The following is a 16,775-nucleotide window of genomic DNA, read 5'->3' as shown; positions in this document are numbered from 1 at the left end:
ATAAATGAAGTTTTCACCGAACACTACTTTTCGACAGAAAAGGCAAGCTTTTCTTTGTAACTACTTAAGCTATCAAATGAAAACGTTTGCAACTTCTTCCTGATTGCCATGTGCACTTTCTGAAGCGAAAGAATGTTGTTACCACAAGAATTGTATTTTACTAGGGATTTTCTGTAAGAAAACAGCCTTCAATACTCGTCATAGCACATTCACATAGTTAACTGAAGAATGGTCATGCCTACAAATAAATTTTGCTTCAGAAGCATACCTTATGTTCAAGCAATAACCAGAAGAGATTTCAAAATTTCACATGCAAGATCTTTTGCATAAACGCTCCTTAAAAATAAAACGATACAAATAACTATTTTTATTATTTTTAGAACGGTTCTGTATTGTCACGGAGGTTGGAGTATGAACAAAGAATATATTTACAAACTAAGCAGGGAGAGACAGAGGCAGCTGAAGCCAAAATGGCGGCACAGCAACAACACCAGCACGATCGCATTTGTCATCTTTATTATTTATCTGATGGTTTCTTGTTTCCGATGTCGTGTATCATACAACCCCCTGCTGCAAGTAGCGCTGTCTCTGCGCCTCGGCTGCATACTCATATGCAGGTGCCCTGAACGCGGAGCAGAATCAACTGCTCAAGTTACACGGCCAGAAGGCGGCTCTAGCGAAAATGAGACAAGCAACGACACCAGAAAAGACAAAACCACAGTAAATTTACTTGCCAACCTTTCCGACTTGGTCTACACAATTCTTCATACATAAATCAACTCAATTTGGATCGCGGAAATGGCAGTCTCACTTGAGTGGAAGACCGCCCTGGTTACCTTCATACCCAAAACGGGCAAAGCTATTAGTATGGACCACTCCCGCCCTATCTCCCTTACTCCTTGTGTGGGAGAATCAAAGGAGACGATTGTGCGCGATAGGTGGTCTGAGTTTCTGGAAACCGAAAATATATTTGCAGACACCCTGTTCCGGTGGTGCCCACACAGGTTCGCGCAGCATGTCTTGCTTCAGCTCGATCGTGGGATCCTAAATTCGGTTGAGTAACCCCAAAATGACAAAATTGGGCTCGCTTCGGATCTGAAGAAGCCTTTGATAGCGTGACCCGCGAAGTTGTTCGAACTCATCTCTCACAAGTAAACTGCGGCCAGCACACCTTAAATTAAATCAAAAATTCCTCACTGACCCAGAATCACACATTTTGATTCAGGACACTGAATATGGCCCTTGCCAATTAGGCACAAGAGGAACTCCACACAGAGGCATCCTCTTGCCCCTGCTATTCAATCTGGCAATGTTAGGACTTCCCGCTCAGCTGCTGAAAGTCGAAGGCCGACAGCATGCGCGCTGTATTGACGACATAACCATATGGGCGTCACACGGCTCGGGAGGAGACACCAAGGCCAACTTGCAGCAAGCGGCGAGCATCGTTAACGACTACGCCTGTTGCTTTGGCCTTGAGTGCTCCCCGTCCAAATCGGAATTCGTCCACATACGCGCATCACAACAGTGCACCCCCAACATAGACCTCTCCATTCACACTGGTTCCATACCCGAAGGCGACGATATATGAGTATTGGGGCTCTTTATAAAATATCGCAGAGCAGACACAACAATGGCCCAATTGCGTAGGGTGAGAGCCAGGTGGGTCGTATGGTTCACAAGGTTTCAAGCGAGCAAGAGGGGGTTACGAGGTAAAGCCTTGCGGCTGCCTCACAAATTCGTCACCAGCCGTGTTCTGTATTCGGCTTCGTGTCTCCACTAACACTAGTTCAACAAGAATGCACTAGAAGTCATTCTCTGCAAAATCTACAAGTGTGCCCTCGACTTTCCGCTGAACACCTATAACCAGCACTTTTTAGGACTGGGAATGGTGAACACCTTCAAAGAACTACGACAGGCGAACTTGACCAACCTTTGTACTCTTACAGTCGCGAAAGAGCGTGTACGAATTCCGAAAGTTTGGAAATACTCCCTGCATGCGCGCCTTCTTCCAGCTAACATCACCTGAGACGACAACAGTGACCGACGCCTCGCGTGGTCGAAAGTCTTGGCTCGCACTATGATATACGGTCACAAATTCAGACGTGGACGCCTCCGGCCTTCACCACAGGATCGGTACACGGCCGCGGTCGTTCACCATAACACCGCATAAACGTATACCTTCCGCGTGCTAATTACGAACGCAGAGGAGATCGTTATCGCGCTAGTCGCTGCAGATCTGTACTAGAGATTCATTATCACGAAATCCAAGGGTGCATGCTGCAATACCGGACAGGGCGACGTTTTTTACTTAGCGTACAAAAGTTTGCAGGAGAGCCAGTACCTAGGTGCCCCCGCGCAATGAACGGTCATTTGGGTTCCATCTCGTACGGGCCTCGATGGTAATGAGTCACCTGATGCTGCTGCCCGCGCACTCACTGTCCGGGCACTATCTTCGTTCCCTTACGATTCGGACTTCGAACGTAATCCTGCCTATGTATTTAAGGAAGTCCATCAATTTTATCGATTTGGCCATCATATATATCCCGTATCCTGTAAGGGCCTCATCAGGGCAGAGGGCCACACCAAAACTTTGTTGGGCCCGGTAATTCTGAAACACTTCAACCTCGCTTGCAATAGAAGTGCCTGCACTGTGAGAAAAATTCCTCTGACATTTTCCACATGATGTGGGCGTATCAAACACCTCCTAACCTCCCCCCTCTACCGAAACCTTCTCCGGATGACTGGGAGGCAGCCCTGCTCGACTGTTCCAACCTGACAGCCCAACGGGCCCTGGCTGAGCGTGCCCTGGCCACGGCCGACGCCAATGAGCTCCCGTAAATCAGTGCCCACCTAGGGTTTGTACAAGGCGGCCCCTTAAGGACTGCTCTCCACCCTCGGTTAAGAATGGTAATAGCGCATTAAAAGCGAGGGCACACACTAAGAAGGCACACGTACAAACACACACAGCTCTATGCTGTGTGTGTGTGTGTGTGTGTGTGTGTGTGTGTGTGTGTGTGTGCGCGTGCGTGCGTGTGTGTGTGTGTGTGTGTGTGCGCGTGCGTGCGTGCGTGCGTGTGTGTGTGTGTGTGTGTGTGTGTGTGTGTGTGTGTGTGTGTGTGTGTGTGTGTGTGTGTGTGTGTGTGTGTGTGTGTGTGTGTGTGTGTGTGTGTGTGTGTGTGTGTGTGTGTGTGTGTGTGTGTGTGTGTGTGTGTGTGTGTGTGTGTGCGCGCTCGCTTTTAGTGCGCTATCATCATTCTTAACCATGGAATACCAACGTGCCCAGATGTACACCTTGGTGAATCCCCAACCTCCCTATACCTATACATAACTGGAAGAATTGAATGTTTTTCATCATCATCATCGGCACCTAAAGGAGAGATGGGTCATATACTGAGATGTATGGTTTGAGACGGGAAACGTGTATGACGTCAGTGGTGTGTATGGACGACGACGAATGACTGACGAAAGGAGTGATCACATATGTTACCCCCGTAAGCCGGCGCAATACCTTGTAAGGCCCGGAGTAGCAAGATAGAAGCTTCCAAGACAGACCAACGGGGCGGCATGGTGCCCAGAGGTGTACCAATGAACCTGAAGAGTAGCAAACTACTATGTCATAGCTATCGTAGCGGCCCTTCTGAGACAGCTGTGAGGAAGAAAGACGTTTGCACGCGATTTGACTGGCTGTTCGAGCCCACGCAGTGGCGTTCCTGGTGTACTCTGTAACCGTCTGAGTAGTTGATGGTAGAAGAGTCTCGAAGGGTAACACTGGATCGCGGTCAAACCATAAATAGAAGGGGGGCAAACCAGCGCTGTCAAGTTATGACAAATTTCATGCAAACTTTACTTAAGCCAAAGAGCTAGTCAATCAAAATGACCTTTTAAAACATACGTGGAGAACTTTCTTGCAAAGGATCGATTGAAATGTTAGGTAAGATTATTTGTTTAAGGATGGTAGGCCACAGCGAGCTTGTGACGCAGTGAACACGAACGAAGGATATTTGCTTACGACGTTTGAAAGAATTGAGTGACCATGATCGGCCAGCAGCTGTCCGAGAGCACCATGAAAAATTACGTGATGCAGCAAGAAGTCCTCGGCGTCAGTAGCACAGCAAGTCGGTTGTGCTCGCGTGATAGTGTATGACATACAGCAATCCACTTGTTCCCAGCCAGAGACGAAGGCAATGGTCCAACAAGATTGAGCCTGACGTGGTAGAAGCAGATGGTTGGGATATCTATTGGTTGTAGTCGATCAGCTGATGACGAAGTAGAATGTTCTGGGTGCTGCTCGAAACTGACAAGCAGCAACATATCGGCGCACTGAATGGTAAAGGCCTGGCCAGAAGAATCGACGCCGCACGTGACCTTACGTGCGCGAGGCCCCAATATGTCTAGCGGTTGGGGTGTCATGAAGCTGTTCAAGAACAGCGGAAGGGAGTGTTAGAGGAACTACGCGTAGTAGCTCTGGTGCCTCGGTGCTGGTGTGGCGTCGGTAAGAATGCCATCGCATAGAATGAACAAGTGTAGCGATAGGTCTACGTGTGGAAAACGTAGACGACGCATGATATACGGCAAGTGGACATCGCTGAGCTCTTTCTTGCACGTGTCGGTGAAGGAAGATATAGCGATGACACAAGGCTCAAAATAATGTGCTGAAATGTAGGGTGGGTCTACGGTTTAAGGGATGCACAGCCGGCATCCTGGTGCATTCTGTCAGATTTGTATGTCAAAGCTGTATTCTCGAAGCTTCAAGGTTTCGTCTAAATTGTCTAGTGGGGTCTCTAAGGGATGACATCCAGCACAGGGCATTGGGATTCGTAATTACCGAAAAGGTGCAGCTAAACAAGTATGGTGAAACTTTTTTGATTGCTCAGACTAGTACGAGGCACTCGTTCTCAGTGATGAAAAACTTGCTCTTCGAAGAAGAAATGGGGTGACTGGCGTAAGCGATGACGCGATCTTGTCCTCGTTGCCACTGGGCGAAAATAGCACCGATGCAATTCTGCTGGCATGCTAGTCTGCTAGTCGGCGATGCTAGTCTGCTGACATCAGTACTAACTTCAGTATGGGATTATGGGTCGAAATGGGTCAAGATGGGTGGGGAAATAAGTATTCTTGTACGGGCGCTGAACACAATTGCTTGTTCAGTACCCAAATAAAAAGACATGTGCTTCTTCAATAGGTCCGTAAGTGGTCGGGAATGTCAGCGAAACTCTTCACAAAACATTGAAAGTAAGAACACAGGCCAATGAACTTTCGTACAATTTTCGCGGAACGTGGTACGGAAAAATCTTTCAGGACTAAAAGTTTCTCTGGATGAAGTTTCACGTTTTGAGCACTCGCAAGATGGACCAGCACAGGTATTTCCTGGCGGCAAAAACAGCATTTGGAAAAGTTGATGATGGCCTGCTGATCGGAAAACCTCATAACAACCGACAGGCGGCTGAGGTGGCTTTCAAATTTGGGTGGAAATACGATGACGTCGTCGAGATAATACACGTACGTTGAGCATTTCTTATCCACTAAAGAGGGAGTCCGTCATCATTTCAAATGTAGCTCGGGCATTACACAATCTGAATTGCATAAAATTCAGCTGGAGAAGTACATTCAGTGTAATGAATGCGGTTTTCTCACGGTCTCGAAGTTTGACAGAAATCTGCCATTATTCTCTTCGTAAGTCGATAGATGAAAAGTAGGCAGACCCCTGTAGGCAGTCTAGAGCATCGTAAATTTGCGGCAGTAGATACACGTCCTTACGTATCACTTCGTTTAAGTGATGGTAGTCTACTCAGAATCCCCGGCTGCCATCCTTCTTCTTGAATAAGACGACCAGCGATGGCCATAGACTACCGGATGTTTCGATGACGTCTTTTGCAAGCATATATTTCACCTTCGTGCTGAATAAATTGTCCCTGTGCATTAGACACGCAATGATGACGTCGTCAGATAGGGCTGGTGTCTCCATAGTTGATTCCATGAGTTACGAAAGATGTCTGACTCAAAGGATGGCGAGGAAAATGGTATGATTTCAGGAGGCGCAATATTTCACCTGTCTGTGCTGGAAGAATGTCTGGGGCAACAATCCTATCGACATTGGCATCCACTATGCTCTGCGAGGTGGATAATGGAGCAGAGGACGAAGAAGCGTCGGCAACGAACGCGAAATTCGCAGCATCCATAAAAAAGACTTTGTCAAAGTCATTCTATCAGGGATAAATTGAGCGCACCAGCTGAAGTGCAAAATCGGAAGCGGTTCTCCATTTCCCGTGACAGTAAAAAGTGTCTGAGGAACGGCCATACTTTTTGCCAGCAATACGTCACCAATAGGTGTCAACATGTAATCATCTTCGGAAATAGAAGAGAAAAATGTCAGGTTCATGTGCGTAATGGCTTGATGCGCCTAGCGAACGTGATCTATATACAGAGCACAGACGTGGTTGGGATGGTGTTGGGTCGTCATGGTAACATTGTAAATGAACTTGAAGCACGCCGGTTTCACAATTATTCAGGACAGAGTGGGCGAATAAAAAGTCCATGCCGCGTATAAGTTCTTGGGAGTATTTCTCGAGCACAGCAAATAGTAAAGTGGTAGAGCAGTCGGCTACACCTATACACGCGAAGCACATTCCAAGCCCGCGAAATGTGCCACCTTCGGCGACATGAATGAGTGGTAATGTGGGTGTTGTGAAAACTTCCGTAAGGCGGCAACGAAGTTGCGAATTCATCACTGATACATGAGCCCCTGTGCCCACAAATGAAACAATAGTGTCGTCTACTTCAACATCAATAAGGCTGCGTCTAGTTGGCAGCATGTCCAGATAATTTGGCAGGCAAGTGGTCGATGCAGCATCACCTCCGGGAGCTGCATTTAGTTTTTCCGCGGCATGAGCTCAGTCGGGGACGTTGGATGGGGAAAATGGAGCGAGCGAGATGATGGGTGACGAGAGAGCTAGGAACGGGACTGGTTAGCATGTTGAAAGGGTGAACGATGACGACAGGACATAGAAAGAAAGCCTTCACTGGTGGCCTGACGTGATTCCCGGTAAGGTTGAAGATATCCATGATCTCTCTCTCTTAGCTATCATGGTACCCATAGCATGCCTGATGCCAATATCATCTGGTGTTACAGTGGCGGGCCATGTGTCTGATGCGGCGGCAGCTTAAGCAAAGTTGACGATCAACAGTCCCCACTCAGCTGGATTATGAGAGAGGACTTGAAGGTTTTGACCTTGGACACACAAAACAGGAATCGACGGTGGTGGATTGATTGAAAGAGAGTTGTAATGCACTCGAAGGCCGATTCAGCATTGTAGAGCTCTTGTGGCATAATGGAATGTACCAGTGGCACCATCAGAGAGCTAGAGACAGGCATGGAATGGAGCACGTGGACACTGCAGACAGAGCTTCAAGTCCACGTCTGATGATCTTGATCACGTGCTGTGCATTTAGCGGGGCCTGTAGTGCAAGTCCGTCTTCTGACGACCACGTTGCTGCTGTGCTATGAAGTCGGGTGAAATGGTGGGCGAAACGTCAAATTTTAGAGTCCTCGAAATGCTGGCACTCCTTGATGATGGCATCAACTGTGTTACAGGTTTTGCATATCAAGACGCCGAACACATCACCTCTATTTATTTTTATATGTGTGCCACTATGCCGGTTTCTTCCATGCCATTGTATTGTTTTCGGCAAAGGGGGAGCATGTCCTGTATGTAAGACAGGTGGGACGGTGTTGGCATTTCCGCACGAGATGCCAACTCGTTCTTGGCCGCTGCCTTTCTAACCGCTGACTTGCCGAGAAGCGCATGCATCGTTTCTTTACACGCATCCCGTCTTCCTATTTCTTCTTCGTAGTTCTCAAATCACACTTTTGCTGTTTTCTCACTTTTGATGTAGAACAGGATGTTAGTCAACGTAAGAGTTTCATCCCAGTGGTAAGTCCGACATACACGCTCGTGGAACGGCAACCATTCTTCAATGTCGACATTATCAGTCTCGCAGAACGTGCCAGGATTTTTTATCAGTGGAATGACAACAGTAATTAATGTGGTCGCCTCGGCGGGAACCAGCCCCTGGTTTGCCATGGTGAAAAAAAAAACGTCGGCCGCTGCTGAGCTCCGTTATGCCGTGTTACCGTGTACCCCGTGCCACCACTAAATTTTTTTTTCGGCCGCCGGGAAATCACAGTGCGTCTGATGTCGTGTAACAGTATTTTTTGCCAAATTCACAAAACGTGTAGTAACATCTCCATTCAAGCACCTTGCTACATTTATAAAGTTTGCTTTAAAAATAACATAGCGATGTGCCGAAGTAGTTGAACACCTATCTGTGCTATCAATCTGCCCTAATGCGCGTGATGGGCTCGTTATTGAAGCTTATCATGTGCGCACACTATTAGCGTAACAAACAATGTTTTTCGTGGGGAAGGGGGGGGGGAGTCGATTATGCCTCATGCATATTCGTGCCTACGTTTGTATATGCGCGTCTATACTAATAGTTTGAACCCGCCCCCCGCCCCTCTGGCTAGGCCACTACCACAGGGCTCTTCAATTTTAGTCGTTATCTGCAGGAATCGGTTGCTAATATACATGTAGTTGCTTAGAGGCCTCAAAGCGTCTAGACGTGCCCTTTATTCGGCTGGTCTTTTTTGTGGCTAACTCGCAATCGATAACAAACAAACCTCTATGCGGGCACCATTGGCGTTTAAGTTTCGATGCTGCTCTATGTAAGTTCCATGGTAAAGAACGAGGCTGTCATTTTCTCTCGCCGCAGTCTCGACACGTGTCCTCAAGGGCTATTTCGCGAAGACGGCACTGGAGTTTCGCGATGGCGAGTGCGCCGGCACGGTGCCGTACATGGCACCCGAGCTCATCAAGCACCGGCCGTACGGTCGAGCCTGCGACTGGTGGTCAGCCGGCGCCACCTTCTACAAGATGATGACGGGCCGTGTGCCATATCGGGCAGACCAGAAGGAAGCTCTCAAGGACAAGATCGTTAACGAGCCCCTCAAGTGGCCCAAGGTGGAGGTGCACCCGCACTCGGCCACGCCCGAGGCTAAAGACATGGTCTTCAAGTTCCTTAAGAAGAACCCCGTCGAACGACTGGGTTCGGCCACCTACGCCGATATACGGGGACATCCGTTTTTCGCCGGCTTCAACTGGAAGTGGCTGGTCACGAACAACCACCTTTGCGACATCCCGGCCATCGCCGATTGCATGGTCAAACGCACGGCCGTCAGCGGCACGCATCTCAGTGAGCCCTGTTCTCTCTCTCTCTCTCTCTCTTTATTCTTTATACATATATATATATATATATATATATATATATATATATATATATATATATATATATATATATATCTGAGGTATAACAGACAATAATGCCAAGGAATGTATAGGAAAGTTATTAGAACCAATGTAATGTGAATAGTAAGAAAGAAACGTGGGTGAAAAAATAACTTCCCGTGAGCAGAAATCAAGCCTACGAGCTTCGAATAACGCATTCGATGCTCTACCACTGAGCTATCACGGCGGCTATCCCCCCAGCCGCTTTATTGGGTTTATAAGTGAATTTAAACGTGGGAGTGTCAGTCAGCGCTACCTGTAGCCATGGCGGCTAGTGTGGCACACTGTTTTTATGAGCCTGTATGGCGTTACGTAGCACGTGAACTTATTACGACCTGGCAGCTGACTAATAGTCCCTGGTATACAACCTAAAGGCACCAAGTCTGCCAGTACGACACCCTCATTAATAAATAAGGGAAAGAAGTGTATACCTAAGGGCTGGTTTTTGCCTGTTTTGACACAATAATAATGAGATCTACCAGACAATAATTCCAAGGAATGTATAGGGGAAGTTATTAGAACCAATGTAATGTAAGTAAGAAGAAAGAAAAGTGGGTGAAAAAATAACTTGCCGTGAGAAGTTCACGTGCTACGTGACGTCATGCAGGCTCATAAGAAGAGTGTGCCACACTCAGCGCCATGGCTATAGGTGGCGCTGACTGACGATGTCCGTGTGTGGCTCTTGCTTGCCGGGTTCCTGCCTGCACAAGCTTGTGGCGGCTAACGCTTCTTGAATAATAACCAGGGTTTTTACGTGAACTCACTCGCTGCATTTGGTGGAAACGTGCTGGGTAACGTTTTGGAGCTCCGCATTCGTAAGCTACCATCTGATTCCGCGATGACCGAGCGCGTCGATCGTCCACAAGCCTCTTCCACGCCGCCGGCTGTCATGTGCCCTGGTGTACTTCGTCTGCGTGACCCACCCGTGACCTACGAGGGCACTGAAGATCCTGATGTCGACGACTGGCTGGCAGAGTACGAGCGTGCCTGCGCGATTAACAAGTGGGATGACCCTGCGAAGCTGACTCACGTCATTTTCTACCTGATAGATTTGGCCAACTTATGATTCATCAACCACCAAGCCGACATCCTCACCTGGCCGGTTTTCAAAGAGACCATGACCTCGTTTTTCGCTCGTCGAGCCATGCGCAAGCTTCACGCTGAACTTGGCCTGCGAGGATGATTTCAGCGAAATGGTCAGAGCTTCACGAGCTACATTGTGGATGTGATCAGCCTCTGTAGGCGAGTTCATGCGAGGATGACGGCAGCTGACAGAATAAAGCTTATGTTGAAAGGCATTCATGACGACACTTTTCATATGCTTGTGGCCAAAGACCCACAGGCTCTCACGGCCGTGATTCAGCTATGTCAAAGTTTTGATGAGCTGCGCAATAGCGAATTTCTACACGTCGCGCTAATACGCAAACAGCGGATATTTCGGCTTTGGAGTGCAAACGCAGTGGCACCGACTACAGCGTATGATGCCTCAATTTCAACGGTATATCCGGGAGAAAGTTGCTCGACAACTCTCTCTTGTGGCCACCATCAACTAGACCCCCACAGCACTGGACCACTCACTTCGCCGTGCTAATCAGACGCAAGTTGCCGAGGCTCTCCTTTTGCCCGCGTCCCCAATATCAGTTGCTGCACCGCTGACTTATGCAGAAGCCGTCCGCCGACCACCTGTGCAACCGCCGCTCCCTTCATACAAAACAGCCACCAACTACTACAGGTCACCAGTTACGGTTTATCCCGTAAATCGGCCCTTCCCACCACCGCGAGCACCTGTAAACTCTTGGCGTACTCCGGATAACTCGCCCATCTGCTACAACTGTGGTATTCCAGGACATGTCACGCGCTACTGTCGTCGCCGCGTATTCTATTTTAATGATGCTTAGCATTCCGGCAACATCCCTCGGCAATCAGAATCGCACGTGGCACCTAATGCACCTGACCACGGCTCTCGTCGACCAGACTTCAGCCCACGTCGATCTCCTTCACCCCGTCTTCGGTCTCCTACCCCCATGCTTCGCCGTTCCAACCACGCCCAGGAGGAAAACTAACAGTCGCAGTTTCTGAGGCAAGAGCTGTGCCACCGACAAAATTTCCAAGGCCTCATCCTTCGATCTTTCGCTCCCTAACGAGACTGTCATGTTTGTAGATGGTTTCGCCACAACTGCTTTTGTCGACACAGGTGCCGCTATTTGTGTAATCAGTGAAATGTTATGCTGCAAACTGAACAAAGTGACGACTCCACTGGTTGACATCTCTTTACGCACAGCGAGTTTGCAGCATGTCCAACCATCTGCCACATGCACTGCTCGTGTTGTGATTCAAGGAGTGCTTTACATCGTTGAATTTGTCATCCTTCCGCATGTGTCTCAAGAAATCATCCTGGGATCCGACTTTCTTTCTGCTAATCATGCGGTTGTCGACTGCACTCGTGCTCAGCTCGTTTTGTTCCAATTCAGCACGACATTCATAGATCTCCCTTGCTCACCCAAAAAGGGGATCGTCACCGCTGACGGTGTCATCTTTGCTTTTTCAGTCGCCGCGGTCTCTCCTTTGTGCAACTCCGTCCCCGATTCAACTGCTCTCTTTATGCCGTCACAAGAATGCGCTCGTCGCCAGAACCTTGTCTTCCCGTTTGCCGTCATAACACTTGCCGATGGCTCCAGTGCCGTGTACGTGTGCAATCCTTTCCCTTGTCCCGCTACCTTATTGCATGGCGAATTTATTGGGAGCTTTGACACTTATGATGACATCTTTCCTTTCGGTGCCCCTTCTGATGAGACGCCGATGTCCGTGGATGCCGGCACAGCTGCCATCACGCCCTCACTACCTGACGAAGACGTTCTGTTGCGCAGCGTTGACACCAGGCTCACGCAACACCAGCGCAATGAGCTCGTTCAAGTACTTGACCGTTTCCGCGCCTCCTTCGACCACGGACAACCTGCCTTGGTACGCACGTCAGTTGTTGCTCACAATATCGACACTGGTCATCATAATCCACATCGTCAGCACCCCTACCACGTCTCGCAGGCTGAGCGTGACGTCATCACTCAACACGTCCACGAGATGCTGCAACGTGGTGTTACTCAACACTCACACAGTCCTTGGGCTTCGCCAGTGGTCCTCATGCGAAAAAAGAATGGCTCCATCAGGTTTTGCGCGGATTATCGTCAAGTAAACAAGATCACACACAAGGATGTTTTTCCACTGCCACGCATTGACGACACCTTCGATTGCCTTCAAGGTGCGGAGTTTTTCTCTTCACTTGATCTGCGCTCTAGATATTGGCAAGTGCCAATGGCCGAACCAGACCGTCCAAAAACGGCGTTTGTGGTCCCTGACGGCTTATATGAATTCATTGTAATGCCCTTCGCTCTTTGTAATGCGCCTGCGACTTTTTAAAGGCTGGTGGACAGCGTCCTCAGGGGACTTAATTCGCACATCTGTCTTTGCTATTCAGACGACATAGTTTTATTCTCTGCAAATTTCGAAACTCATCTTTCCCGTCTGGAACAAACTCTCCAGTGCCTTACGGCAGCCTGATTGCAACTGAACTTCAAGAAATGTCGTTTTGGCACCCGCTAATTCGCAATTCTTGGCCACGTCGTCTCAATAGAAGTAATATCGCCTGACCCTGCCAAACTGCGTGTCATTGCCGAGTACCCCAAGCATACTACCCTAAAGGAGCTCCGTAGTTTCGTAGGCTTGTGTTCGTGTTTTCGGCGTTTCATTCGCAATTTGCCTCTATGTATGCCCCCCTGACTCAGCTTCTTTCCAGTAGCGCTGACCTCTCTGGCTGAAATTCCCACTGCGCTGACGCATTCACGGCGCTGCGCCGGCTACTCACGTCTTTACCAGTTCTCCGCTACTTCGATCTCAATGCACCTACTGAAATTCACACGGATGCAAGCGGTGTCGGCCTCGGTGCCATTCTCGCTCAACGCAAGGATGGCTGCGACGAGTACGTTGTCGCCTATGCAAGCCATACCCTAACGAAGGCAGAGTCCAACTATTCCGTCACGGAGAAGGAGTGCTTGGCTATTATTTGGGCTGTAGAGAAATTTCGCACTTACCTTTACGGACGCCACTTTGATGTGACAGATCACCATGCCTTATGCTGGCTAGCGTTCATGAAAGACCCTGCTGACCACCTCGCTCGTTGGCTTTACGCCTTCAGGAATACGACATCCGTGTTATTTATCGCTTAGGACGCAGACATTCAGACGCCGATGCCCTATCCCGTTCTCTGCTGCCTCCTGACCTTGCCTGCTTACCAACTGCCATCTGCGATTCATCATCATTGAGCATCCTTGACATGCCATCTGAGCAGCGCCAGGATCCCTGGATCAATTCTTTGCTCGATGTCTTTGCTCGATTCTGACAGTTCGTCAGAATCGACTTCACGCTCCCTCTCTAGTCAAGCAGGACACTTTGCTGTACGTGAAGGCTTGTTGCATCGCCGCAATTACGTAACGGATGGCCGTAGGTGGCTCCTAGTCGTCCCTCGTCATTAGCGCTTGGACATCTGCGCTGCCTCTCACGATGACCCCCAGTGTGGCCACGCGGGAGTATTCAAGACTTACTCTTGCCTTCGTCTAAAATACTACTGGCGCGGCATGTATCGGCACGTTCGCCAGTACGTTCGGTCATGCACCACGTGTCGACACCGCAAGACGCCTTCTCACAGCACTGCTGGCCCTTCGCAACCCTTAACCTGCCCAGCGAGATCATTCGGCCGCGTCGGAATTAATAATTATGGTCCTCTACCCAACAATCCTCGAATCAATCGGTGGATTAACGTCGCTGTTGATCATTTGACACGCTACGCTGAAACATCTGCGCTACCTGCTACCACTGCGAAAGACGTTGCGTCCTTTCTTCTTCACGATCTCATTTTGTGACATGGCGCACCTTGTTAATTACTGAGTGACCGTGGATGCGTGTTTCTCTCGAACACCGTCGACGAGCTGCTCAAGGAATGTCGCACTGTCCATCGGAAAACCTCAGCATACCATCCTCAAACCAATGGCATGACAGAACGCTTCATTGTACCCTTGGAGATATGCTTGACATGTACGCATCTGATGACCACACCAATTGGGACCAAGTGCTCCCTTGTGTCACGTACGCGTACAACTCTGCGCCACAAACAACCACCGGGTTTTCTCCTTTCTTCCTCCTGTACGGACGTAAGCCACCATGCTCCATAGACACCAATCTCTCTTACAGACCTGTTGTTTCCAAAGCGACACCTGTTTTCGAAGCAGCTGCTTATGCCGAAGAGTGCCGTCAACTCGCTCGCTCGTTTATCGCGCAAGACCAATGGCGCCAGAAAACTGACCACGATGCATCTGCGTCTAGTGTCCACTATAACCAAGTAATGTTGGTTTGGCTCTGGGTCCTGTCTACCCTTCCCGGTCTTTTCCCGAAGCTTTCGCCGAAATACCCTGGCTCCTAGCGTGTGGTGCGACAAACATCGGTCAACTATGAAGTGGAGCCCATTGATCCACCTTTGAACCAACGCTGCCATGGGCGTGAAACAGTACACGTACCCCGCCTCAAACCGTGCCATGACCCCCCCCAGGTCGCCAGGTTGGCTCCTTTCTGCGTGGGGAGTAAATGTATCGGAGCATAGTGGCGCCAGCTCTGTGCCAGCGTGAAACAAGACGTTGACGTCTGTGTGGCTCGCGCTTGCCAGGTTCCTAATTGTACCAGCTTGTTGAACCATTCTGTGGACGACGACGAAGAGTGGATGAATTTATCAAAGAGGCGACTGTCATGGATCGGGCGCTCCGGCAACGATGCCGCCACTTTGGCCGCCTGCCCGACCAAACGCCTGTCGGTGCCGCCGCTCAAAAAGCTGCCGTTTCTGAAAGCTCTCTATACGGCAAAAGATTAAGCAAATCGTGCTGTAACAGCTGCGGGCCTTCGGCCTTCCGTCTACCGAGCCTCAAGTTGCTTCTGTTGCGAAAATTGTGCGCCACGAACTACGGCAAGCCTTTCCGTCACCAGCGCCACCACCTGAACCACGTTCAATGACCTATGCTGATGCCGTCCGCCGTCATCTGCCTGCCCCGGAAGAAGCACACTTTCAGCCACGGCCCGTTACCTTGCCTTGGTGGTAGCAGGAATCTGTGCGCCGACCCCCAGTACGCCGGACCGGCTTGTGGCGAAGTGCCGGCTGTCAACCCCTTTGTTTCCACTGCGGTGAACCAGGCCACATCTCGCGCTACTGCCGGCATCGGGAAGCCCGGTTGGGAAACTTTTCTCACCCTGCTACATTTTATTTTGAAGACCCTCATGACCATGGTGCTGATCACCTGCTGACCAACCAAGCGTCTTCACCAAGTCGTCGCTGGTGGTCTCCCTCACCTGCACGAGGTCACACTTCCCCGAATCGCCAAGGTTACGCTGACACCGTTGGAAAGCGCTCCCCAGGCCCGTGCCAGGAAATCTAACTGCTGCGACCTCCGGGGGCAAGGTTGCCAATCGCCGAGACACCAAAGAGACCCCCTTGCCTTTACACAAAGACGACATGACTATGGTGATGACGAAGATGACGACAATCACTAGTACTAATGCCGATAAATTTGTACGTGCCGACCTTAGCGTTATTATAGACGGACACTACGTAACAGCACTGGTCGACAATGGTGCTGACTTCTCTATTGAGCGACAAGACCTCGCCGACCACCTTAAGAAGGTCAAGATGCCGTGGAGTGGGCCGAGCTTAAGGAGTGCTGGTGGACAACTAATGACGCCAACCCGTAAATGCACCGCTCGGCTCGTAATTTGTGATTCAAGCTTCGTCGCCACTTTTGTCATTTTACCGGAGTGTTGTAAAGAGCTGATTTCGGGTATGAATTTTCGGCGAAAGTAAGATGCTGTCAACAACATTCCATGACATATTGTTACCTTTTCCGCCCGTCCTTACATCGACGCCACCACTGAAGAACAATTGCAACCTTTGTGTGTAGGCGATGATGTGATGCTCCTGCCAAGATCTTGCTGGCTTGAGTCGGTACTATGTGAACGGTCATGCCATAACGAGGGGATAGCGGAGTGAATAGACACGTTATTGCTTACACAAGGTGTTTCAATAGCGAGAGTCGTTCTGGCACTAACTGATGGGTGGGCAGCACTGCTCCTCACCAACTTCAGCAACGAGCGCCGTCACATCCGGAAGGGCACCGCACTTCCCTAGTACGATGATGTGGTCCAAGCCAGAGATTGCTTCGCCTTGCAGCCGGACGACGCGACTGCCCCAGCCTCGACACCATTGTCTGTCAACCTTTGTTCTACCCTGTCACCCTCGGATAAACAGCGCCTACTAGAGCTGATACACCAGCCCTAAAATTGTTTTTCGTGCACGTCAAAAGTCAAGCAAAGACCACTGACCCGGCACCAAATCATCGTTGAAGA

The 16,775-nt window shown here is 49.6% G+C and overlaps 1 protein-coding gene and 1 long non-coding RNA gene across 4 annotated transcripts in view; one reads left to right on the top strand and one right to left on the bottom strand.

The window, feature by feature from the left end:
• LOC142772156 (uncharacterized) overlaps nt 1-16,775 on the top strand; it is a 284,133-nt gene that overhangs the window by 179,961 nt on the left and 87,397 nt on the right. The window contains exon 7 of one of the 2 annotated variants that reach the window (XM_075874305.1): nt 8,770-9,249. The exons of the other annotated variant lie outside the window; for it this stretch is intronic. Within the exon in view, the coding sequence (XP_075730420.1) occupies nt 8,770-9,249 (480 nt within the window). The remainder of the gene's footprint in view (nt 1-8,769; nt 9,250-16,775) is intronic. 2 annotated transcript variants of the gene reach the window in all.
• LOC142772158 (uncharacterized) overlaps nt 1-16,775 on the bottom strand; it is a 93,879-nt gene that overhangs the window by 62,795 nt on the left and 14,309 nt on the right. The gene's annotated exons all lie outside the window — the stretch shown is intronic.

This window comes from Rhipicephalus microplus, chromosome 9 (assembly GCF_043290135.1).
Source record: "Rhipicephalus microplus isolate Deutch F79 chromosome 9, USDA_Rmic, whole genome shotgun sequence".
Taxonomy (NCBI): domain Eukaryota; kingdom Metazoa; phylum Arthropoda; class Arachnida; order Ixodida; family Ixodidae; genus Rhipicephalus; species Rhipicephalus microplus.
This window is presented reverse-complemented; position numbering and strand designations above follow the sequence as displayed.